The sequence below is a fragment of the Ranitomeya variabilis genome, chromosome 5 (assembly GCF_051348905.1).
Source record: "Ranitomeya variabilis isolate aRanVar5 chromosome 5, aRanVar5.hap1, whole genome shotgun sequence".
NCBI classification, from domain to species: Eukaryota; Metazoa; Chordata; class Amphibia; order Anura; family Dendrobatidae; genus Ranitomeya; species Ranitomeya variabilis.
The window spans coordinates 672946819-672968849 of record NC_135236.1 but is presented as its reverse complement, the minus strand read 5'-3'; the positions used below and the strand labels follow the sequence as shown (position 1 = coordinate 672968849).

The following is a 22031-nucleotide window of genomic DNA, read 5'->3' as shown; positions in this document are numbered from 1 at the left end:
CCGCCATGATGAGCAGTACTGAACCTACTGAAGTTTCATATTTAAAGGGGTTGTCCAGTGAGAAACAAGCCATCGTGTGTATGATGAGTGATACAATACTGATTGTTGGGGATTTGACAGTGGGGACCGAAACCTCTATCTAAATAGCATAAAAAGCCGATTGTGGGAAGGAATGGCGCAGTGGTCACTTTTTAGCGCCAATGTAATGTGGATTAAAGTTCCCTGTTTTGCGGATCTCTGACTGTACTGATCAATACATTATTGTGAATCCTGTGGAGAGGAGAAGGTTATGGATTAAAGGAATTATCCTATGACAAGTTATGTAATCTGAGAGTAGCATGATGTAGGGGCAGAGACCCTGATTCCAGCAACAGGTTACTGGCCTTTGTTATCGTTTCAAAACCATGCTTTATTAGCAGGAGTTTATCACTGCAGGACCAGGCAGCATTTGCACAGCGGTCAGGCTGATCCATAACCCCCCCTCAACACGGATTGGCAGTGCACACCAGAAGCCACCAATCAGGTGTGTGGGCGGGGTTATACAGTGCTCAGCATTCCGTGCAGAGAAAATAGAATCCCTAACAAAGGTGCAGTGAGCGACATCCCCAGAATCAGGTCTCTGCCCCTGTATCAGTAGATTCCAAAGATAAGTGTCGGTCCTATGCACGCAGCACAGCTGCAGACCCAGAACAAAATGTTTTATTGTTTTGGATGTTGATAATGATACACTTCTGGAGCCTGGATGGGCTTTATTCATACACAGGGGTCTATACACAGGGAGGGGAACGACATGTAATAAATAATATAAATAGAGCGCGGGTCACGTGTGCGGCGGGAGATGTGCGTCTGCACTGAACACGGGGCAGTCTGCGCTCAGTAACTCCCCCTCCTCCTCAGAGTCGTCCTCTTCCTCATCCTGGTCGGTCAGGGGGGCTGGGCTGGGGCCTTTGCAGATCTTCAGGTGGCGGGTGAGGTGGTACTTGGTGAGGAAGGCCTTGGAGCACTTCTCGCACACGTAGTCCCTCTTTCCCTCGTGAGAGTTCAGGTGTTTCTTCAGGTGGTTCGTCCGGCAGAAGTGCTTGTCGCATTTTGGGCACTTCAGGGGTCGCTCTCTGTATGGGGGAGGGGGGGACAAAGCAGCGAAAGTGTGAGCTACTGCTGACATACTCTGTGCTGCTGGGCTTCCCCTTATCAAGTCATGACAATACTATGTGCTCAGCAGTCTGCTCCTGAAATATTCTGTGCTGCTGGGATTACACTTGTGCGCTCATGACACTGGCCCAAGCGCTGCCTAATCTGCTCCTGAAATACTGTGCTGCTTAGGGCTGTGGAGTCGATATAAAATGGACCGACTCCTAAAATATTTATATTCATAAGTAGTGAAGCTCCTCCTCTACAGATAAGGGGAAAAAAAATAAAAAATAAACACATAGGGAAGGAATGCCTGCATTCATCTCAGAAATTCTGGAGTTTACAGGAAGCAGGATTAAGGTAAATACTTCTTAAAGCATAGCTAAACTTTCAATAAACTGTGCATAAATCAATAGTCCAGTATACGTTGTCTCTGTGTGCTTGATGTTTTAGTTTGTTTTTCCTCTTAGCTCCTGTTTGGAAAAATTAGCTGCCCTGATGACATATATACTATACATAGAATATAAGGGGAAAAACTGTTTTCTAACATCTCAAATTCAGAAATACAGTAGCAGGATCGATGCAAACATATATATTTGTGTGTGTATTCTGCAATATGATTCAGCACAAACATGCTCCCTCCCCTCTTCATAGACTGTGAAGAAATACAATGTGAAGCATTTAGTGAGCTGTAGCGTGAGACAAGCCTGACATTGAAAGTTCAGAGTAAAGCTATCTAACAACATTTATTATTTTGAGATTGAATTTACATTATTAAAAAATGTCTAAGAAGCATCTGATGAAGTCAGCTGTATTTGGGCATTTCACAGTGACTCAAGATAAAAAAAAAAATATTGTCACTGTATAAGTGACCCAGACGAAAACAAATTGCTATGATGCCAAAATCAGTGCATACTCAAGCAGTGATAAAAAATGCTCCTTCCAGAGCTTCCAATCTGAAAAAAGACATTTACAACGCTGCCACCCAAAAGTTTACAAAGCTGTGACTGAAAAAGATCACAGCAGCACCAAGAACCCCGAGACCAGCACTTCCCGCCAGGCAAAGGAGGAGGAACGAGCATCTCAAACGTCAGTTACAAGCTATTTTGTAAGTGACAAAGCTACTGTAACAATGACAGAAGATGGTTTTTAAAAAAAAACAGCTCATTGAGCTTGTTGTGAAGGACTGTGTACCATTATCATGATTTGCATGACCAGCTTTTACATCTCTTAATGGAGAAATGGCTCGCAAACTTGGTGTTTCTCTGAGAAGAGAAAGTATTAGGATTGAAGAAGCCCTTAACCAAAAGGAAGATCTTGAACTCTCAAGAAACATTTTGTTTCTTAAAATGGATGCCTGCACACGTCACAGAGTGAACTATTTTGCTATCAACGTTCGATATGTTTGTGACAACAACAAAAAATTGTTACTAAGACAGCAGCAGTAAAAGATACTAAAGTTCATCACAGCAGCCAGTTTCTCCAGACCTTAGTGGAAAAAGGTTCTGCAAGATTATGAACTCAAAAAAGAACAGGTTCTTGCTATTGTGAATAATAATGCTGAAAACATCATAAGTACAATTAAACTGATGAATGAGAATAATGAAGGTGAACAGCAGCTAGAAGAACATTTCACATTCAGTATGTTGGAGATGGAAGGCCACAGTCCTGTTCCCATAACGGAGGAACAAACAGATATTACTACAGAAGAACAGCAAAATGATTCTTTACAATTACAGGTCCTTCTCAAAAAATTAGCATATACTGTTAAATTTCATTATTTACCATAATGTAATGATTACAATTAAACTTTCATATATTATAGATTCATTATCCACCAACTGAAATTTGTCAGGTCTTTTATTGTTTTAATACTGATGATTTTGGCCTACAACTCCTGATAACCCAAAAAACCTGTCTCAATAAATTAGCATATCAAGAAAAGGTTCTCTAAACGACCTATTACCCTAATCTTCTGAATCAACTAATTAACTCTAAACACATGCAAAAGATACCTGAGGCTTTTAAAAACTCCCTGCCTGGTTCATTACTCAAAACCCCCATCATGGGTAAAGGTACCTTCACACGAAACGATATCGCTAGCGATCCGTGACGTTGCAGCGTCCTGGCTAGCGATATCGTTTCGTTTGACACGCAGCAGCGATCAGGATCCTGCTGTGATGTCGCTGGTCGCTGAATAAAGTCCAGAACTTTATTTGGTCGTCCGATCGCCGTGTATCGTTGTGTTTGACAGCAAAAGCAACGATACCAGCGATATTTTACACTGGTAACCAGGGTAAACATCGGGTTGCTAAGCGCAGGGCCGCGCTTAGTAACCCGATGTTTACCCTGGTTACCAGCGTAAAAGTAAAAAAAACAAACAGTACATGCTCACCTTCGCGTCCCCCAGCGTCTGCTTCCTGCACTGACTGAGCTCCGGCCCGAAAGTGAAAGCACAGCGGTGACGTCACCGCTCTGCTGTTAGGGCCGGAGCTCAGTCAGTGTCAGGAAGCAGACGCTGGGGGACGCGCAGGTGAGCATGTACTGTTTGTTTTTTTTACTTTTACGCTGGTAACCAGGGTAAACATTGGGTTACTAAGCGCGGCCCTGCGCTTGGTAAACATTGGGTTACTAAGCGCGGCCCTGCGCTTAGCAACCCGATGTTTACCCTGGTTACCCGGGGACCTCGGCATGGTTGGTCGCTGGAGAGCGGTCTGTGTGACAGCTCCCCAGCGATCAAACAGCGACGCTGCAGCGATCGGCATCGTCGCTATCGCTGCAGCGTCGCTTCGTGTGAAGGTACCTTAAGACTAGCGACCTGACAGATGTCAAGAAGGCCATCATTGACACCCTCAAGCAAGAGGGTAAGACCCAGAAAGAAATTTCTCAACAAATAGGCTGTTCCCAGAGTGCTGTATCAAGGCACCTCAATGGTAAGTCTGTTGGAAGGAAACAATGTGGCAGAAAACGCTGTACAACGAGAAGAGGTGACCGGACCCTGAGGAAGATTGTGGAGAAGGACCGATTCCAGACCTTGGGGAACCTGAGGAAGCAGTGGACTGAGTCTGGTGTGGAAACATCCAGAGCCACCGTGCACAGGCGTGTGCAGGAAATGGGCTACAGGTGCCGCATTCCCCAGGTAAAGCCACTTTTGAACCATAAACAGCGGCAGAAGCGCCTGACCTGGGCTACAGAGAAGCAGCACTGGACTGTTGCTAAGTGGTCCCAAGTACTTTTTTCTGATGAAAGCAAATTTTGCATGTCATTCGGAAATCAAGGTGCCAGAGTCTGGAGGAAGACTGGGGAGAAGGAAATGCCAAAATGCCTGAAGTCCAGTGTCAAGTACCCACAGTCAGTGATGGTGTGGGGTGCCATGTCAGCTGCTGGTGTTGGTCCACTGTGTTTCATCAAGGGCAGGGTCAATGCAGCTAGCTATCAGGAGATTTTGGAGCACTTCATGCTTCCATCGGCTGAAATGCTTTATGGAGATGAAGATTTCATTTTTCAGCACGACCTGGCACCTGCTCACAGTGCCAAAACCACTGGTAAATGGTTTACTGACCATGGTATTACTGTGCTCAATTGGCCTGCCAACTCTCCTGGCCTGAACCCCATAGAGAATCTGTGGGATATTGTGAAGAGAAAGTTGAGAGACGCAAGACCCAACACTCTGGATGAGCTTAAGGCCGCTATTGAAGCATCCTGGGCCTCCATAACATCTCAGCAGTGTCACAGGCTGATTGCCTCCATGCCACGCCGCATTGAAGCAGTCATTTCTGCCAAAGGATTCCCGACCAAGTATTGAGTGCATAACTGAACATTATTATTTGATGGTTTTTTTGTTTGTTATTAAAAAACACTTTTATTTGATTGGACGGGTGAAATATGCTAATTTATTGAGACAGGTTTTTTGGGTTATCAGGAGTTGTAGGCCAAAATCATCAGTATTAAAACAATAAAAGACCTGACAAATTTCAGTTGGTGGATAATGAATCTATAATATATGAAAGTTTAATTGTAATCATTACATTATGGTAAATAATGAAATTTAACACTATATGCTAATTTTTTGAGAAGGACCTGTAGATGATCTTATTGAAGCTGCTTCACACCTCTTTCCTATTCATCACATGCGCTGTGTTGTGCACACGCTGCAGCTGGCAATAAGAGATAGTCTGCAAGAGCGACATGCTGGCACCCTAAGTGAGGAAATTGGCTATTGCTGTCAGAACCCCTAAAATTGATTCCATCTTGAAGAGACGTGCTGGAAAAGGGGTGATTGTGGATCAAGCCACTCGGTGGGGCAGCACCTATTTAATGATTGAGCTGAAACCCTTGTAAATATGGCCAACCCTCAGGTAACACTACATGAAGGTCAATGGACACAGGTGGCTGAATGGAAGGAACTGCTTCATCACCCATCATTTACAAAAGTTACAAGCTGAGGATTTAACTCCTGGCATTTTTATAAAGGAGTGGAAGAACTTGTTGTTTTGCCTGTCCCAAAGAGGAGGTTTAATGGCAGATGGCATTGCTGCTTCAATGAAGCGGGGAGAAACACCGCTATTAGAAAATAAAATTCTTCTGGCAGCTGTTTATGTGGACCAGAGTCATTGTATATTGCTGGATGATCAACAGCTTACTAAAGGAAAAGAAGCTTTGATTGAGGTAGCAGATAGGACGGCCAAGAGAAAGATGACTCTGGTCCTGCCATCGCTGCTGCCGTTCCTTCATCCTCATGCCGCAGGGAAAAAGATTCCACTCCCAAAAAAACAGTGACCATATTTCAGCAACATTTTTCATTTGCTATCGAAGAAGTAGAAGAGTTCATTTGTTCATCAAAACTGACTGTGCACGAGGCAATTCCTTTATACCCTGAAATTGTTAGAGATGTTGCCCATGTGGTTACTGCTTTGCCACCAACCCACGTTAGTGTACAGAGGTCGTTCTCGAGCCTTAAAATAATTAGGTCAGATGTGAGGTCATCTATGAAGGAGGATCTGATGGAGGCGATACTATTTCTCAGAACAAATTCATAGACTGCACAAATGCTAATCAGTACGTTTTTGTTGAAAACTGTATTTTTCCACTTACTGCGGAGTGTATAATAAACTGTAATAAAGATTGAAAGCTTGATGTTCCCATTTTACTACAGTAAATGTATCACTTAAGCTGTGTATGAAGGAGTTGGAGGTTTGGCGTACCGACTCCCTGGTGCTGCTGCGATTACACTTGTGAATCCCTGACTTGGGCCCAAGCTCTGCCTAATCTCCTGCTGAAATACTCTGTGCTGCTAAGATCCCCCCCGGTCACCGCAATTAGTGGACTTTGAAAAAAAACAAAAAAACATTAAAATATAACTTTTAATTTGTCATTTAAAATATGTGGAGGTAAAAAATATACAAGACAAAAGCCTAAGGGGACACGGTCTTACCCCTGTTCTGTCTCTCAAATGGCTGAAACCCTCTGTGCTGCCGCTTGTGTCTGCGTACGCGGCCGCCCCCTAGTGCTGACTCACCGCGTGTGCGTGAGGATGTGCTGCTTCAGGTCCTGCCTCCTCATGAACAGCTTCTCGCAGAAGTCGCACTTGAAGTTCTTCTCGCCCGTGTGGGTCACCATGTGCGAGGCCACGTGGGCCTTCTGGGTGAAGGACTTGCCGCAAAGGACGCAGTGATGGTTCTTCTGTCCTGCGGGGACCACAACAGACAATCTGTGCTTGTTCATGGTGATTTTCAAGGTGAATATTCGGGGGTCTTACCTGTGTGGATGCGGAGGTGGGTGCGCAGGTTGCTGGGGTCGCTGAAGGCCTTGCTGCAGAACTCGCACTTGTGGGGCTTCATGCCCATGTGGCCCATGTAGTGCACATTCAGCTTGGTGGAGGAGGAGAAGGATCGGGGGCACACCGTGCACTTCCACTTCCGCTCTTTGCTGGTCGTCACCACTTGGCCCGTGTCCTCGCTGCTCAGAGACTCCCCGCCGGGGAGGTGGCCCCCAATATGGTTGCTCAGGTGGGACTTGAACTCGGCGTAGGACAGACACTCCTTCCCGCAGTGACACAGCAGCATCTCCGGCTGCTCCGGTAAACCTGACGGGAAGAGGACGGGTAAGTGCTGGCTGCCGGACCCCCCCGCGGATCCCTGCCAGTATACCAGCTGCTGACCCAGCCCACAAACTGCAGCAAGCAGTATAACTATATCCCTGGAGGTCTAGGAGCAAGATGATTAATGACAGAAACCCTGGTGGTCTGAAGGGGTTTAATGTCAGTATTCCTAGAGGGTCTATCAGTATCCTTGGCAGTGAAGGGGTTATACATTAACCCCATCGCTACCCTAGACCACCAGGGACACAAGACATTAACCCCATCGCTAGCCTAGACCACAGCAGGGACACAGACATCATATAAGAGCGCGGCCCAGATAACCGCGGAGCGCTCGCTCATCACCAGTCCTCACTGCTTTATAGCTGCACACATTCATAAACGGGGCGGAGCGAGCAGCCCCCCATTACCAGCCACAAGGGTGCACAATGGGAGTAGTAACCTGATGGGGAGAGTAGTTACCCATCTGCCGAGCGTAGTCCCGGCTGTAATAGAACAGCAGCTCCTCCTGGGCCGGGATGTCCCGCGTGGTGTAGAAGTAGATCTTCCCGTCATGGGGACAAGCCACGAGATTCTGCTCATCCGGATTCCTGAAAATGAGAAAGGTTGTGACAATGGTGCGAGAAGGGGCGGGGCCACACACACGCGAGGGGGTCGGGCCACACACACACGCGAGGGGGGCGGGCCACACACACGCGCGTGCGCGAGGGGGCGGGCCACTCACGCGAGGAGGGCGGGCCACTCACGCGAGGGGGGCGGGCCACACACACACGCGAGGGGGGGCGGGACACACACACACACACATATGCGAGGGGGGGCGGGACACACACGCGAGGGGGGGCGGGACACACACACACACACACACATGCGAGGGGGGGCGGGACACACACACGCGAGGGGGCGGGCCACACACACACGCGAGGGGGGGCGGGCCACACACACGCGAGGGGGGGCGGGCCACACACACACACACACACACACGCAAGCTGGCGGCCAAACACAGACCAGGGGGCGGGCCACACACGCGAGGGGGGGCGGGCTACACACAGAAGGGGGCGGGCCACACACAGAAGGGGCGGGCCACACACACACAGAAGGGGCGGGCCACACACAGACCAGGGGGCGGGCCACACAGACCAGGGGGCGGGCCACACAGACCAGGGGGCGGGCGGCCGCGTACCTCGCTTTACGGACAAACATCATCCAGTTACATTCATTCTCGTCTGTGGTGATGATGCAGAACTCCATCACGTTGTTGCTGTAAATCTGCCACGAGATAACAAGTCACCCACCCGAAAGGGAGACGCCGCAGCCCCCCAAGCCAACGCCATCCGTTTTCTCCCCTTGCTGCCGGTGTCAGTCCCCATGGCAGTTCTGGGGGCATCGTACCTTCCAGATGTGGTTGGCAGATTTATCCGTCCATCCGGCAACTTCTAGGGACTGGCTCTCATGCCCTATAAGGGGACCAAAGCAGGTCCGAACCGAAATACTGTCCTGTGTCCAAACCCCATGAAACAAATAATCACTGGTGCGAGATAAATCTGCAATAATCAGAGGAAAAGATCAAAACGACACCGCCCATTCCCTGCTTAAAGGGGTTCTCCAGCACCATTGCTTCATGCGTTCTGGGAAAGTACAAGCGCTCTGGTTATCAGTACCATCCTCCACCGGGTGAGGCGCCAGAGAACTCGGTCCAAACAGCTAGAAATACTGACAAGATCCTGCCTATAGTCACCACTAGGGGGAGCTCCCTGTATACAGTGATACATGATAAGATCCTGTCTGCAGCCACCACTAGGGGGAGCTCCCTGTATACAGAGATACATGATAAGATCCTGTCTGCAGCCACCACTAGGGGGAGCTCCCTGTATACAGATATACATGATAAGATCCTGTCTGCAGCCACCACTAGGGGGAGCTCCCTGTATAGAGATACATGATAAGATCCTGTCTGCAGCCACCACTAGGGGGAGCTCCCTGTATACAGATATACATGATAAGATCCTGTCTGCAGCCACCACTAGGGGGAGCTCCCTGTATACAGAGATACATGATAAGATCCTGTCTGCAGCCACCACTAGGGGGAGCTCCCTGTATACAGTGATACATGATAAGATCCTGTCTGCGGCCACCACTAGGAGGAGCTCCCTGTATACAGAGATACATGATAAGATCCTGTCTGCAGTCACCACTAGGGGGAGCTCCCTGTATACAGAGATACATGATAAGATCCTGTCTGCAGTCACCACTAGGGGGAGCTCCCTGTATACAGAGATACATGATAAGATCCTGTCTGCAGCCACCACTAGGGGGAGCTCCCTGTATACAGAGATACATGATAAGATCCTGTCTGCAGCCACCACTAGGGGGAGCTCCCTGTATACAGAGATACATGATAAGATCCTGTCTGCAGCCACCACTAGGGGGAGCTCCCTGTATACAGAGATACATGATAAGATCCTGTCTGCAGTCACCACTAGGGGGAGCTCCCTGTATACAGATACATGATAAGATCCTGTCTGCAGTCACCACTAGGGGGAGCTCCCTGTATACAGAGATACATGATAAGATCCTGTCTGCAGTCACCGCTAGGGGGAGCTCCCTGTATACAGAGATACATGATAAGATCCTGTCTGCAGCCACCACTAGGGGGAGCTCCCTGTATACAGAGATACATGATAAGATCCTGTCTGCAGCCACCACTAGGGGGAGCTCCCTGTATACAGAGATACATGATAAGATCCTGTCTGCAGCCACCACTAGGGGGAGCTCCCTGTATACTGAGATACATGATAAGATCCTGTCTGCAGCCACCACTAGGGGGAGCTCCCTGTATACAGAGATACATGATAAGATCCTGTCTGCAGCCACCACTAGGGGGAGCTCCCTGTATACAGAGATACATGATAAGATCCTGTCTGCAGTCACCAGTAGGGGGAGCTCCCTGTATACTGAGATACATGATAAGATCCTGTCTGCAGCCACCACTAGGGGGAGCTCCCTGTATACTGAGATACATGATAAGATCCTGTCTGCAGCCACCACTAGGGGGAGCTCCCTGTATACTGAGATACATGATAAGATCCTGTCTGCAGCCACCACTAGGGGGAGCTCCCTGTATACATAGATACATGATAAGATCCTGTCTGCAGTCACCACTAGGGGGAGCTCCCTGTATACAGAGATACATGATAAGATCCTGTCTGCAGTCACCACTAGGGGGAGCTCTCTGTATACAGAGATACATGATAAGATCCTGTCTGCATCCACCACTAGGGGGAGCTCCCTGTATACAGAGATACATGATAAGATAATGTCTGCAGCCACCACTAGGGGGAGCTCCCTGTATACAGAGATACATGATAAGATCCTGTCTGCAGCCACCACTAGGGGGAGCTCCCTGTATACAGAGACACATGATAGGATCCTGTCTGCAGTCACCACTAGGGGGAGCTCCCTGTATAGAGAGATACATGATAAGATCCTGTCTGCAGCCACCACTAGGGGGAGCTCCCTGTATACAGAGATACAGGATAAGATCCTGTCTGCAGCCACCACTAGGGGGAGCTCCCTGTATACAGAGATACATGATGAGATCCTGTCTGCAGCCACCACTAGGGTGAGCTCCCTGTATACAGAGACACATGATAAGATCCTGTCTGCAGGCACCACTAGGGGGAGCTCCCTGTATACAGAGATACATGATAAGATTCTGTCTGCAGCCACCACTAGGGTGAGCTCCCTGTATACAGAGATACATGATAAGATCCTGTCTGCAGGCACCACTAGGGGGAGCTCCCTGTATACAGAGATACATGATAAGATCCTGTCTGCAGGCACCACTAGGGTGAGCTCCCTGTATACAGAGATACATGATAAGATTCTGTCTACAGGCACCACTAGGGGGAGCTCTCTGTATACAGAGATACATGATAAGATCCTGTCTGCAGTCACCACTAGGGGGAGCTCTCTGTATACAGAGATACATGATAAGATCCTGTCTGCAGCCACTAGGGGGAGCTCCCTGTATACAGAGATATATGATAAGATCCTGTCTGCAGTCACCACTAGGGGGAGCTCCTTGTATACAGAGATACATGATAAGATCCTGTCTGCAGCCACCACTAGGGGGAGCTCCCTGTATACAGAGATACGGGATAAGATTCTGTCTGCAGCCACCACTAGGGGGAGCTCCCTGTATACAGAGATACATGATAAGATCCTGTCTGCAGCCACCACTAGGGGGAGCTCCCTGTATACAGAGATACATGATAAGATCCTGTCTGCAGCCACCACTAGGGGGAGTTCCCTGTATACAGAGACACATGATAAGATTCTGTCTGCAGCCACCACTAGGGGGAGCTCCCTGTATACAGAGATACATGATAAGATCCTGTCTGCAGTCACCACTAGGGGGAGCTCCCTGTATACAGAGATACATGATAAGATCCTGTCTGCAGTCACCACTAGGGGGAGCTCCCTGTATACAGAGATACATGATAAGATCCTGTCTGCAGCCACCACTAGGGGGAGCTCCCTGTATACAGAGATACATGATAAGATCCTGTCTGCAGTCACCACTAGGGGGAGCTCCCTGTATACAGAGATACATGATAAGATCCTGTCTCCAGCCACCACTAGGGGGAGTTCCCTGTATACAGAGACACATGATAAGATTCTGTCTGCAGCCACCACTAGGGGGAGCTCCCTGTATACAGAGATACATGATAAGATCCTGTCTGCAGTCACCACTAGGGGGAGCTCCCTGTATACAGAGATACATGATAAGATCCTGTCTGCGGCCACCACTAGGGGGAGCTCCCTGTATACAGAGATACATGATATGATTCTGTTTGCAGTCACCACTAGGGGGAGCTCCCTGTTTACTGTACTATTAAGTTTTATGTATACACCATATGCATAGCTCCCCCTAGTGGTGGCTGCAGACAGGCAGAACATAGACACAAAGCTAGACCACCCACTACTTACCTACATTTGCTCCTGTCACCGACTGTCTCAGCACCAGCTGTTTGGGGAGGGACAGTCGTGCCCGGCTCTCGATGGGGCTGTCTGGTATGAAGGTGACGGGGCCGTGCTCGGGGCAGTCGGCGGGATAGGCCCGGTTACACAGCGTGCACCCTGGGGAAACGGTAGACAGTAGGCAGACAGATGACACAGGCACGGTCACATATTTCACTTTCTTATGCTTATTATATAAAAACATTTTTTATATAATAAAAATGTAAATAATTTGTTATGTTTTTTTTTTTCACATTATTGTTTTTACATTTTCAGTAGATTCATGAGAAAAAGCTGCCGGCGACTCACAGATGGTGAACAGCGTGGCCATATTCTCCTTGTTGGAGTTGGAGTCCATGTGTAGGGAGGACGGGACGAAGGTCAGGCTGGTGGCGTCCACGTGCGGCAGGTCGACCACGTCCGGCGTGATGGAGGACACGGTGACGGGCTCCAGGCTGAGGCCGTTCCCGTGTAAAGACACGGCGGTCAGGGAGGAGAGCGGGTGCGAGGTAGACAGGGCCACGCTGACCGGGTTACTGCTCAGGGCCACGGTGTGGATGGCGTCGGTGAGGGAGTTGTCCGACAGGCCGGACCTGGCGCCCATGTGATGCTCCGACTCCATCACCACGGGAAGCTCCAGGGACCCGCTGTGCAGAGGCAGCACCCCCGCGTGGCCCACGGCGTCGGGAGGCAGGTTGGCGTCCACGGCGAGAGGCTCGTGGGGACGTGACGTGATCTGTCCGTGCTCGCCCGTCACCCCCTCTATGGTCAGCTCCTCGCTTGTGATTGGGCTGTTCACCCGGGAGACGTTATCCATGCCCGAGACGTTATCCATGCCCATCCCTGCATCCAGCGCCACCTCGTGGGCGTCGCTGGGGTGTAAGCTCTGCCCTCCGTGTCCGCCCACCGAGCGGGAGTCCAGGGACACTATGCCGCTCTCCAGTCCTACGGAGGGTCCCGAATGGTACGGATCCAGGGAGGGATTACTGGAGGATACCGAGAGCCCGCCAGACGAGTCAACGCTCAGCGAGCTGGGGTGTATGTACTGAGGAGGAGGGCGGTCCGCCAGATACGACAAGATGCCTGGGGGGGAAAGAAAGAAGACGTCACGACCACAAGAAAAAGGAGCCACGGAGGAGAAGAGGCGTCCGTATGTTACCAGGATTTATACAGGTGCCACGTAATACCGCAGGGGGCGTCGTACCGGGGAGTAAGTGACGGAAGTAGCTGTTCTCCAGGTGCGGGTACGGAGGCGGCGGGAGAGGGAAGTTACGTTCCGGGAGTCCACACATGACGCCACGCTCGCCGATCCCCATAGGAAGCATGACGGAGAGGGCCGAGGGCAGCGAGCCGAGGGACGGCCCCAGGTTAGGGATGGCCACCGGCAAACCTGCGAGGGGGAAGAAGAAACGGAACATATCGCTCTCTGTTATCAGCCACGTAAGGACGGGAAGAAACTGGCGGATATCAGGGTTACTGGCCCTTGAACCCCCGTCCCACCAAGTGACATCCGTACATCAACATCAAGGGAATGGAGTTTTTTTGTTGCATTCCCCCCCACCCAAAAAAAAAAAAAATTTAAATGTTTTGTGCGCCCCAAATTTGGACCGATAAAAACAAAAAAAACCACATCTACCACTACATACGTCTGCAGAAGGCGGCACAATACGGACAGGCCGGTGGTGTTGCAGATTTGGCTGTGAGTGGAGGAGCAGACTTGGGCTGCTGCACACTGAGGAGAGCCCCTCTTACCTGTGGCGGTGAGAGCGCTGTGCGGCGGTGACGCCGTCAGTCCCAGGTGAGTTCCCGCCACGGTCAGGGTGTTGGCCACAGAGGAGGGGCCCAGCGGCTCCATGCCCACCGCACTCAGGGTCAGCTCATTCATTCTGTGCAGACACAAGAAAGGAAACTTCGCAGTCAGTGTCGGACGCCCCCTCCTCCCCGATCACAGACATAGAACCTGCAGCTGCATCTCCCCCCTCTCCCCGGTCACTGACATAGAACCTGCAGCTGCATCTTCCCCCTCTCCCCGGTCACTGACATAGAACCTGCATCTCCCCCTTCCTCCACGGTCACAGACATAGAAACAGCAGCTGCATCTCCTCCCTCCTCCCCGGTAACAGACATAGAAACTGCATTTCCCCCTCTCCCCGGTCACAGACATAGAAACTGCAGCTGCATCTCCCCCCTCTCCCCGGTCACTGACATAGAACCTGCAGCTGCATCTCCCCCCTCCTCCCCGATCACAGACATAGAACCTGCATCTCCCCCTTCCTCCCCGGTCACAGACATAGAAACTGCATTTCCCCCTCTCCCCGGTCACAGACATAGAAACTGCAGCTGCATCTCCCCCTCCTCCCCGATAACAGACATAGAACCTGCATCGCCCCCTTCCTCCCCGGTCACAGACATAGAACCAGCAGCTGCATCTCCCCCCCTCTCCCCGGTCACAGACATAGAACCTGCAGCTGCATCTCCCCCCTCTCCCCGGTCACTGACATAGAACCTGCAGCTGCATCTCCCCCCTCCTCCCCGGTCACAGGCATAGAACCTGCAGCTGCATCTCCCCCCTCCTCCCCAGTCACAGACATAGAACCTGCAGCTGCATCTCCCCGGTCACTGACATAGAACCTGCAGCTGCATCTCCCCCCTCCTCCCCGGTCACAGGCATAGAACCTGCAGCTGCATCTCCCCCCCTCTCCCCGGTCACAGACATAGAACCTACAGCTGCACCTCCCCCCTCCTCCCCAATCAGACATAGAACCTGCAGCTGCATCTCCCCCCTCCTCCCCGGTCACAGGCATAGAACCTGCAGCTGCATCTCCCCCCCCTCTCCCCAGTCACAGACATAGAACCTGCAGCTGCACTTCCCCCCTCCTCCCCGATCACAGACATAGAACCTGCAGCTGCATCTCCCCCCCTCTCCCCGGTCACAGACATAGAACCTGCAGCTGCACCTCCCCCCTCCTCCCCGATCACAGACATAGAAGCTGCAGCTGCACCTCCCCCCTCCTCCCCAGTCACAGACATAGAACCTGCAGCTGCATCTCCCCCCCTCTCCCCGGTCACAGACATAGAACCTGCAGCTGCATCTTCCCCCTCTCCCCGGTCACTGACATAGAGCCTGCATCTCCCCCTTCCTCCCCGGTCACAGACATAGAAACTGCAGCTGCATCTCCTCCCTCCTCCCCGGTAACAGACATAGAACCTGCATCTCCCCCTTCCTCCCTGGTCACAGACATAGAAACTGCAGCTGCATCTCCCCCCTCCTCCCCAGTCACAGACATAGAAACTGCAGCTGCACCTCCCCCCTCCTCCCCAGTCACAGACATAGAACCTGCAGCTGCATCTCCCCCCTCTCCCCGGTCACTGACATAGAACCTGCAGCTGCATCTCCCCCCTCCTCCCCGATCACAGACATAGAACCTGCATCTCCCCCTTCCTCCCCGCTCACAGACATAGAAACTGCATTTCCCCCTCTCCCCGGTCACAGACATAGAAACTGCATTTCCCCCTCTCCCCGGTCACAGACATAGAAACTGCAGCTGCATCTCCCCCTCCTCCCCGATAACAGACATAGAACCTGCATCTCCCCCTTCCTCCCCGGTCACAGACATAGAAACTTCAGCTGCATCTCCCCCCTCCTCCCCGATCACAGACATAGAACCTGCATCTCCCCTTTCCTCCCCGGTCACAGACATAGAACCTGCAGCTGCATCTCCCCCCTCTCCCCGGTCACTGACATAGAACCTGCAGCTGCATCTCCCCCCTCCTCCCCGATCACAGACATAGAACCTGCATCTCCCCCTTCCTCCCCGCTCACAGACATAGAAACTGCATTTCCCCCTCTCCCCGGTCACAGACATAGAAACTGCATTTCCCCCTCTCCCCGGTCACAGACATAGAAACTGCAGCTGCATCTCCCCCTCCTCCCCGGTCACAGACATAGAACCTGCAGCTGCATCTCCCCCCTCCTCCCCGGTCACAGACATAGAACCTGCAGCTGCATCTCCCCCCTCTCCCCGGTCACTGACATAGAACCTGCAGCTGCATCTCCCCCCTCCTCCCCGATCACAGACATAGAACCTGCATCTCCCCCTTCCTCCCCGCTCACAGACATAGAAACTGCATTTCCCCCTCTCCCCGGTCACAGACATAGAAACTGCATCTCCCCCTCCTCCCCGGTCACAGACATAGAACCTGCAGCTGCATCTCCCCCCTCCTCCCCGGTCACAGACATAGAACCTGCAACTGCATCTCCCCCCTCCGTCTCTCATCCGCTGGCTATGGTTTACATTGGATTAAAGGCAAAGTGAGGAAGAAGCCGACACCCCGAGAGCAGCCATTGCCGTACCTGAGTCATCCCCCGATAGACTGACCCGGACAGGATCAAAGGAGTGATGAAAACCCGGTCACAGCCGACCTGCAGCAAGGCAGAAGAAAGTCACATCCGAGGCAACGCCGCCAGCAGAATAGTGAGTGCAGCTCTGGAGTATAATACAGGATGTAACTCAGGATCAGTAATGTAATGTATGTACACAGTGACTGCACCAGCAGAATAGTGAGTGCAGCTCTGCGGTATAATACAGGAGGTAACTCAGGATCAGTAATGTAATGTATGTACACAGTGACTGCACCAGCAGAATAGTGAGTGCAGCTCTGGAGTATAATACAGGAGGTAACTCAGGATCAGTAATGTAATGTATGTACACAGTGACTGCACCAGCAGAATAGTGAGTGCAGCTCTGGGGTATAATACAGGATGTAACTCAGGATCAGTAATGTAATGTATGTACACAGTGACTGCACCAGCAGAATAGTGAGTGCAGCTCTGGAGTATAATACAGGATGTAACTCAGGATCAGTAATGTAATGTATGTACTCAGTGACTGCACCAGCAGAATAGTGAGTGCAGCTCTGGAGTATAATACAGGATGTAACTCAGGATAAGTAATGTAATGTATGTACACAGTGACTGCACCAGCAGAATAGTGAGTGCAGCTCTGGGGAATAATACAGGATGTAACTCAGGATCAGTAATGTAAAGTATGTACACAGTGACTGCACCAGCAGAATAGTGAGTGCAGCTCTGGAGTATAATACAGGATGTAACTCAGGATCAGTAATGTAATGTATGTACACAGTGACTGCTCCAGCAGAATAGTGAGTGCAGCTCTGGAGTATAATACAGGATGTAACTCAGGATCAGTAATGTAATGTATGTACTCAGTGACTGCACCAGCAGAATAGTGAGTGCAGCTCTGGAGTATAATACAGGATGTAACTCAGGATAAGTAATGTAATGTATGTACACAGTGACTGCACCAGCAGAATAGTGAGTGCAGCTCTGGGGAATAATACAGGATGTAACTCAGGATCAGTAATGTAAAGTATGTACACAGTGACTGCACCAGCAGAATAGTGAGTGCAGCTCTGGAGTATAATACAGGATGTAACTCAGGATCAGTAATGTAATGTATGTACACAGTGACTGCACCAGCAGAATAGTGAGTGCAGCTCTGGGGAATAATACAGGATGTAACTCAGGATCAGTAATGTAATGTATGTACACAGTGACTGCACCAGCAGAATAGTGAGTGCAGCTCTGGGGTATAATACAGGCTATAACTCAGGATCAGTAATGTAATGCATGTACACAGTGACTGCACCAGCAGAATAGTGAGTGCAGCTCTGGAGTATAATACAGGATGTAACTCAGGATCAGTAATGTAATGTATGTACACAGTGACTGCACCAGCAGAATAGTGAGTGCAGCTCTGGGGTATAATACAGGATGTAACTCAGGATCAGCAATGTAATTTATGTACACAGTAACTGCACCAGCAGAATAGTGAGTGCAGCTCTGGAGTATAATACAGGAGGTAACTCAGGATCAGTAATGTAATGTATGTACACAGTGACTGCACCAGCAGAATAGTGAGTGCAGCTCTGGGGTATAATACAGGATGTAACTCAGGGTCAGTAATGTAATGTATGTACACAGTGACTGCACCAGCAGAATAGTGAGTGCAGCTCTGAGGTATAATACAGGATGTAACTCAGGATCAGTAATGTAATGTATGTACACAGTGACTGCACCAGCAGAATAGTGAGCGCAGCTCTGGGGTATAATACAGGATGTAACTCAGGATCAGTAATGTAATGTATGTACACAGTGACTGCACCAGCAGAATAGTGAGTGCAGCTCTGGGGTATAATACAGGATGTAACTCAGGATCAGTAATGTAATGTATGTACACAGTGACTGCACCAGCAGAATAGTGAGTGCTGCTCTGGGGTATAATACAGGATGTAACTCAGGATCAGTAATGTAATGTATGTACACAGTGACTGCAGCAGCTGAATAGTGAGTGCAGCTCTGCGGTATAATACAGGATGTAACTCAGGATCAGTAATGTAATGTATGTACACAGTGACTGCACCAGCAGAATAGTGAGTGCAGCTCTGGAGTATAATACAGGGTGTAACTCAGGATCAGTAATGTAATGTATGTACACAGTGACTGCACCAGCAGAATAGTGAGTGCAGCTCTGGGGTATAATACAGGGTGTAACTCAGGATCAGTAATGTAATGTATGTACACAGTGACTGCACCAGCAGAATAGTGAGTGCAGCTCTGAGGTATAATACAGGAGGTAACTCAGGATCAGTAATGTAATGTATGTGCACAGTGACTGCACCAGCAGAATAGTGAGTGCAGCTCTGGAGTATAATACAGGATGTAACTCAGGATCAGTAATGTAATGTATGTACACAGTGACTGCACCAGCAGAATAGTGAGTGCAGCTCTGAGGTATAATACAGGATGTAACTCAGGATCAGTAATGTAATGTATGTACACAGTGACTGCACCAGCAGAATAGTGAGCGCAGCTCTGGGGTATAATACAGGATGTAACTCAGGATCAGTAATGTAATGTATGTACACAGTGACTGCACCAGCAGAATAGTGAGTGCAGCTCTGGGGTATAATACAGGATGTAACTCAGGATCAGTAATGTAATGTATGTACACAGTGACTGCACCAGCAGAATAGTGAGTGCTGCTCTGGGGTATAATACAGGATGTAACTCAGGATCAGTAATGTAATGTATGTACACAGTGACTGCAGCAGCTGAATAGTGAGTGCAGCTCTGCGGTATAATACAGGATGTAACTCAGGATCAGTAATGTAATGTATGTACACAGTGACTGCACCAGCAGAATAGTGAGTGCAGCTCTGGAGTATAATACAGGGTGTAACTCAGGATCAGTAATGTAATGTATGTACACAGTGACTGCACCAGCAGAATAGTGAGTGCAGCTCTGGGGTATAATACAGGGTGTAACTCAGGATCAGTAATGTAATGTATGTACACAGTGACTGCACCAGCAGAATAGTGAGTGCAGCTCTGAGGTATAATACAGGAGGTAACTCAGGATCAGTAATGTAATGTATGTACACAGTGACTGCACCAGCAGAGAGCGCAGCTCTGGGGTATAATACAGGATGTAACTCAGGATCAGTAATGTAATGTATGTGCACAGTGACTGCACCAGCAGAATAGTGAGTGCAGCTCTGGAGTATAATACAGGATGTAACTCAGGATCAGTAATGTAATGTATGTACACAGTGACTGCACCAGCAGAATAGTGAGTGCAGCTCTGCGGTATAATACAGGAGGTAACTCAGGATCAGTAATGTAATGTATGTACACAGTGACTGCACCAGCAGAGAGCGCAGCTCTGGGGTATAATACAGGATGTAACTCAGGATCAGTAATGTAATGTATGTGCACAGTGACTGCACCAGCAGAATAGTGAGTGCAGCTCTGGAGTATAATACAGGATGTAACTCAGGATCAGTAATGTAATGTATGTACACAGTGACTGCACCAGCAGAATAGTGAGTGCAGCTCTGGAGTATAATACAGGGTGTAACTCAGGATCAGTAATGTAATGTATGTACACAGTGACTGCACCAGCAGAATAGTGAGTGCAGCTCTGGGGTATAATACAGGGTGTAACTCAGGATCAGTAATGTAATGTATGTACACAGTGACTGCACCAGCAGAATAGTGAGTGCAGCTCTGGGGTATAATACAGGAGGTAACTCAGGATCAGTAATGTAATGTATGTGCACAGTGACTGCACCAGCAGAATAGTGAGTGCAGCTCTGGAGTATAATACAGGGTGTAACTCAGGATTAGTAATGTAATGTATGTACACAGTGACTGCACCAGCAGAATAGTGAGCGCAGCTCTGGAGTACAATACAGGATGTAACTCAGGATCAGTAATGTAATGTATGTACACAGTAACTGCACCAGCAGAATAGTGAGTGCAGCTCTGGGGTATAATACAGGATGTAACTCAGGATCAGTAATGTAATGTATGTACACAGTGACTGCACCAGCAGAATAGTGAGTGCAGCTCTGAGGTATAATACAGGATGTAACTCAGGATCAGTAATGTAATGTATGTACACAGTGACTGCACCAGCAGAATAGTGAGTGGAGCTCTGGAGTATAATACAGGATGTAACTCAGGATCAGTAATGTAATGTATGTACACAGTGACTGCACCAGCAGAATAGTGAGTGCAGCTCTGGGGTATAATACAGGATGTAACTCAGGATCAGTAATGTAATGTATGTACACAGTGACTGCACCAGCAGAATAGTGAGTGCAGCTCTGGAGAGCGATTACATTAGAGAAGCCGTGTATGGCTGGCAGGGCATGCTGGGATATGTAGTCCATTCCTTAGCTTAGTGAAAACCTGCATTGACCACTCACCCCTAAAATCCCCGCCGCCGTCACTCACACCCGTCTCTACCCGCGCTCCGCTCTTTCATTCTTTCCTTTTTTCCTTCTCCCCTCACTGTTCTCTATTTCGTCCACTCCCAAGATGGCGCACACGGAAGTGACGTCAGAGACTGAAGGAGCCAATCACGCCCTGCTGGGAGGTGACGCCGGTTGGGTGGGCGGGGCTTCAGTGGAGAGTGCTTCTCTGGTGTTGCTATGGAGTCGAGAGCGTCCAGTGATCGCTTCTATGAGCGTGCGTGTAGTAAGAGGAGGTGACGTCCTGTGAGCAGCGCAGTGTATGACCACACTCCTAGCACTGGGGGGTGCTGCGCCATTTTACATTGTGTTGTGCATTTATTTATTTTCCTTCATTTCTTCCAAGAGTCAGCTTTTTTCGGTCCACATCGTAGCACAGGGGCTCGCAGGACAGGGACTCGCGGCACAGAGGCTCGCGGCACAGGGGCTCGCAGGACAGGGGCTCGCGGCACAGGGACTCGCAGGACAGGGACTCGCAGGACAGGGACTCGCTGGACAGAGGCTCGCGGCACAGGGACTCGCTGGACAGGGGCTCGTGGCACAGGGGCTCGCAGGACAGGGACTCACAGGACAGGGACTCACAGGACAGGGACTCACAGGACAGGGACTCACAGGACAGGGACTCACAGGACAGGGACTCGCGGCGCAGGGGCTCGCAGGATGGGCTCACGGCACGGGCTCGCAGGACAGGGACTCGCACGACAGGGACTCGCACGACAGGGACTCGCACGACAGGGACTCGCAGGACAGGGACTCGCACGACAGGGACTCGCACGACAGGGACTCGCACGACAGGGACTCGCACGACAGGGACTCGCACGACAGGGACTCGCACGACAGGGACTCGCACGACAGGGACTCGCACGACAGGGACTCGCACGACAGGGACTCGCACGACAGGGACTCGCACGACAGGGACTCGCACGACAGGGACTCGCACGACAGG

General features: G+C 50.1%; 1 protein-coding gene across 1 annotated transcript; it reads right to left on the bottom strand.

Moving 5' to 3' along the window:
* Nucleotides 1-683: 683 nt before the first annotated feature.
* On the bottom strand, nucleotides 684-21172 carry PRDM4 (PR/SET domain 4). Its single transcript, XM_077266802.1, has 12 exons — nucleotides 21041-21172; nucleotides 16602-16670; nucleotides 14000-14133; nucleotides 13452-13637; nucleotides 12557-13330; nucleotides 12218-12367; nucleotides 8618-8769; nucleotides 8409-8494; nucleotides 7691-7818; nucleotides 6890-7216; nucleotides 6650-6818; nucleotides 684-1112 (listed from the first exon to the last, which is right to left on the bottom strand). Exons 3-12 carry the CDS (start codon nucleotides 14130-14132, stop codon nucleotides 821-823), a joined length of 2397 nt encoding a protein of 798 aa, XP_077122917.1. The 5' UTR covers nucleotide 14133; nucleotides 16602-16670; nucleotides 21041-21172; the 3' UTR covers nucleotides 684-820.
* Nucleotides 21173-22031: the final 859 nt, after the last annotated feature.

Coding starts and splice junctions, on each gene's coding strand:
- PRDM4 (XM_077266802.1), bottom strand. CDS start 14,132: ATGAATGAGCTGACCCTGAGTGCGGTGGGCATGGAGCCGCTGGGCCCC. Junction 8,495..8,617: donor CTGCCAACCACATCTGGAAG/GTACGATGCCCC, acceptor ATCTCGTGGCAG/ATTTACAGCAACAACGTGAT. Junction 7,217..7,690: donor GGACTACGCTCGGCAGATGG/GTAACTACTCTC, acceptor TCTTCCCGTCAG/GTTTACCGGAGCAGCCGGAG.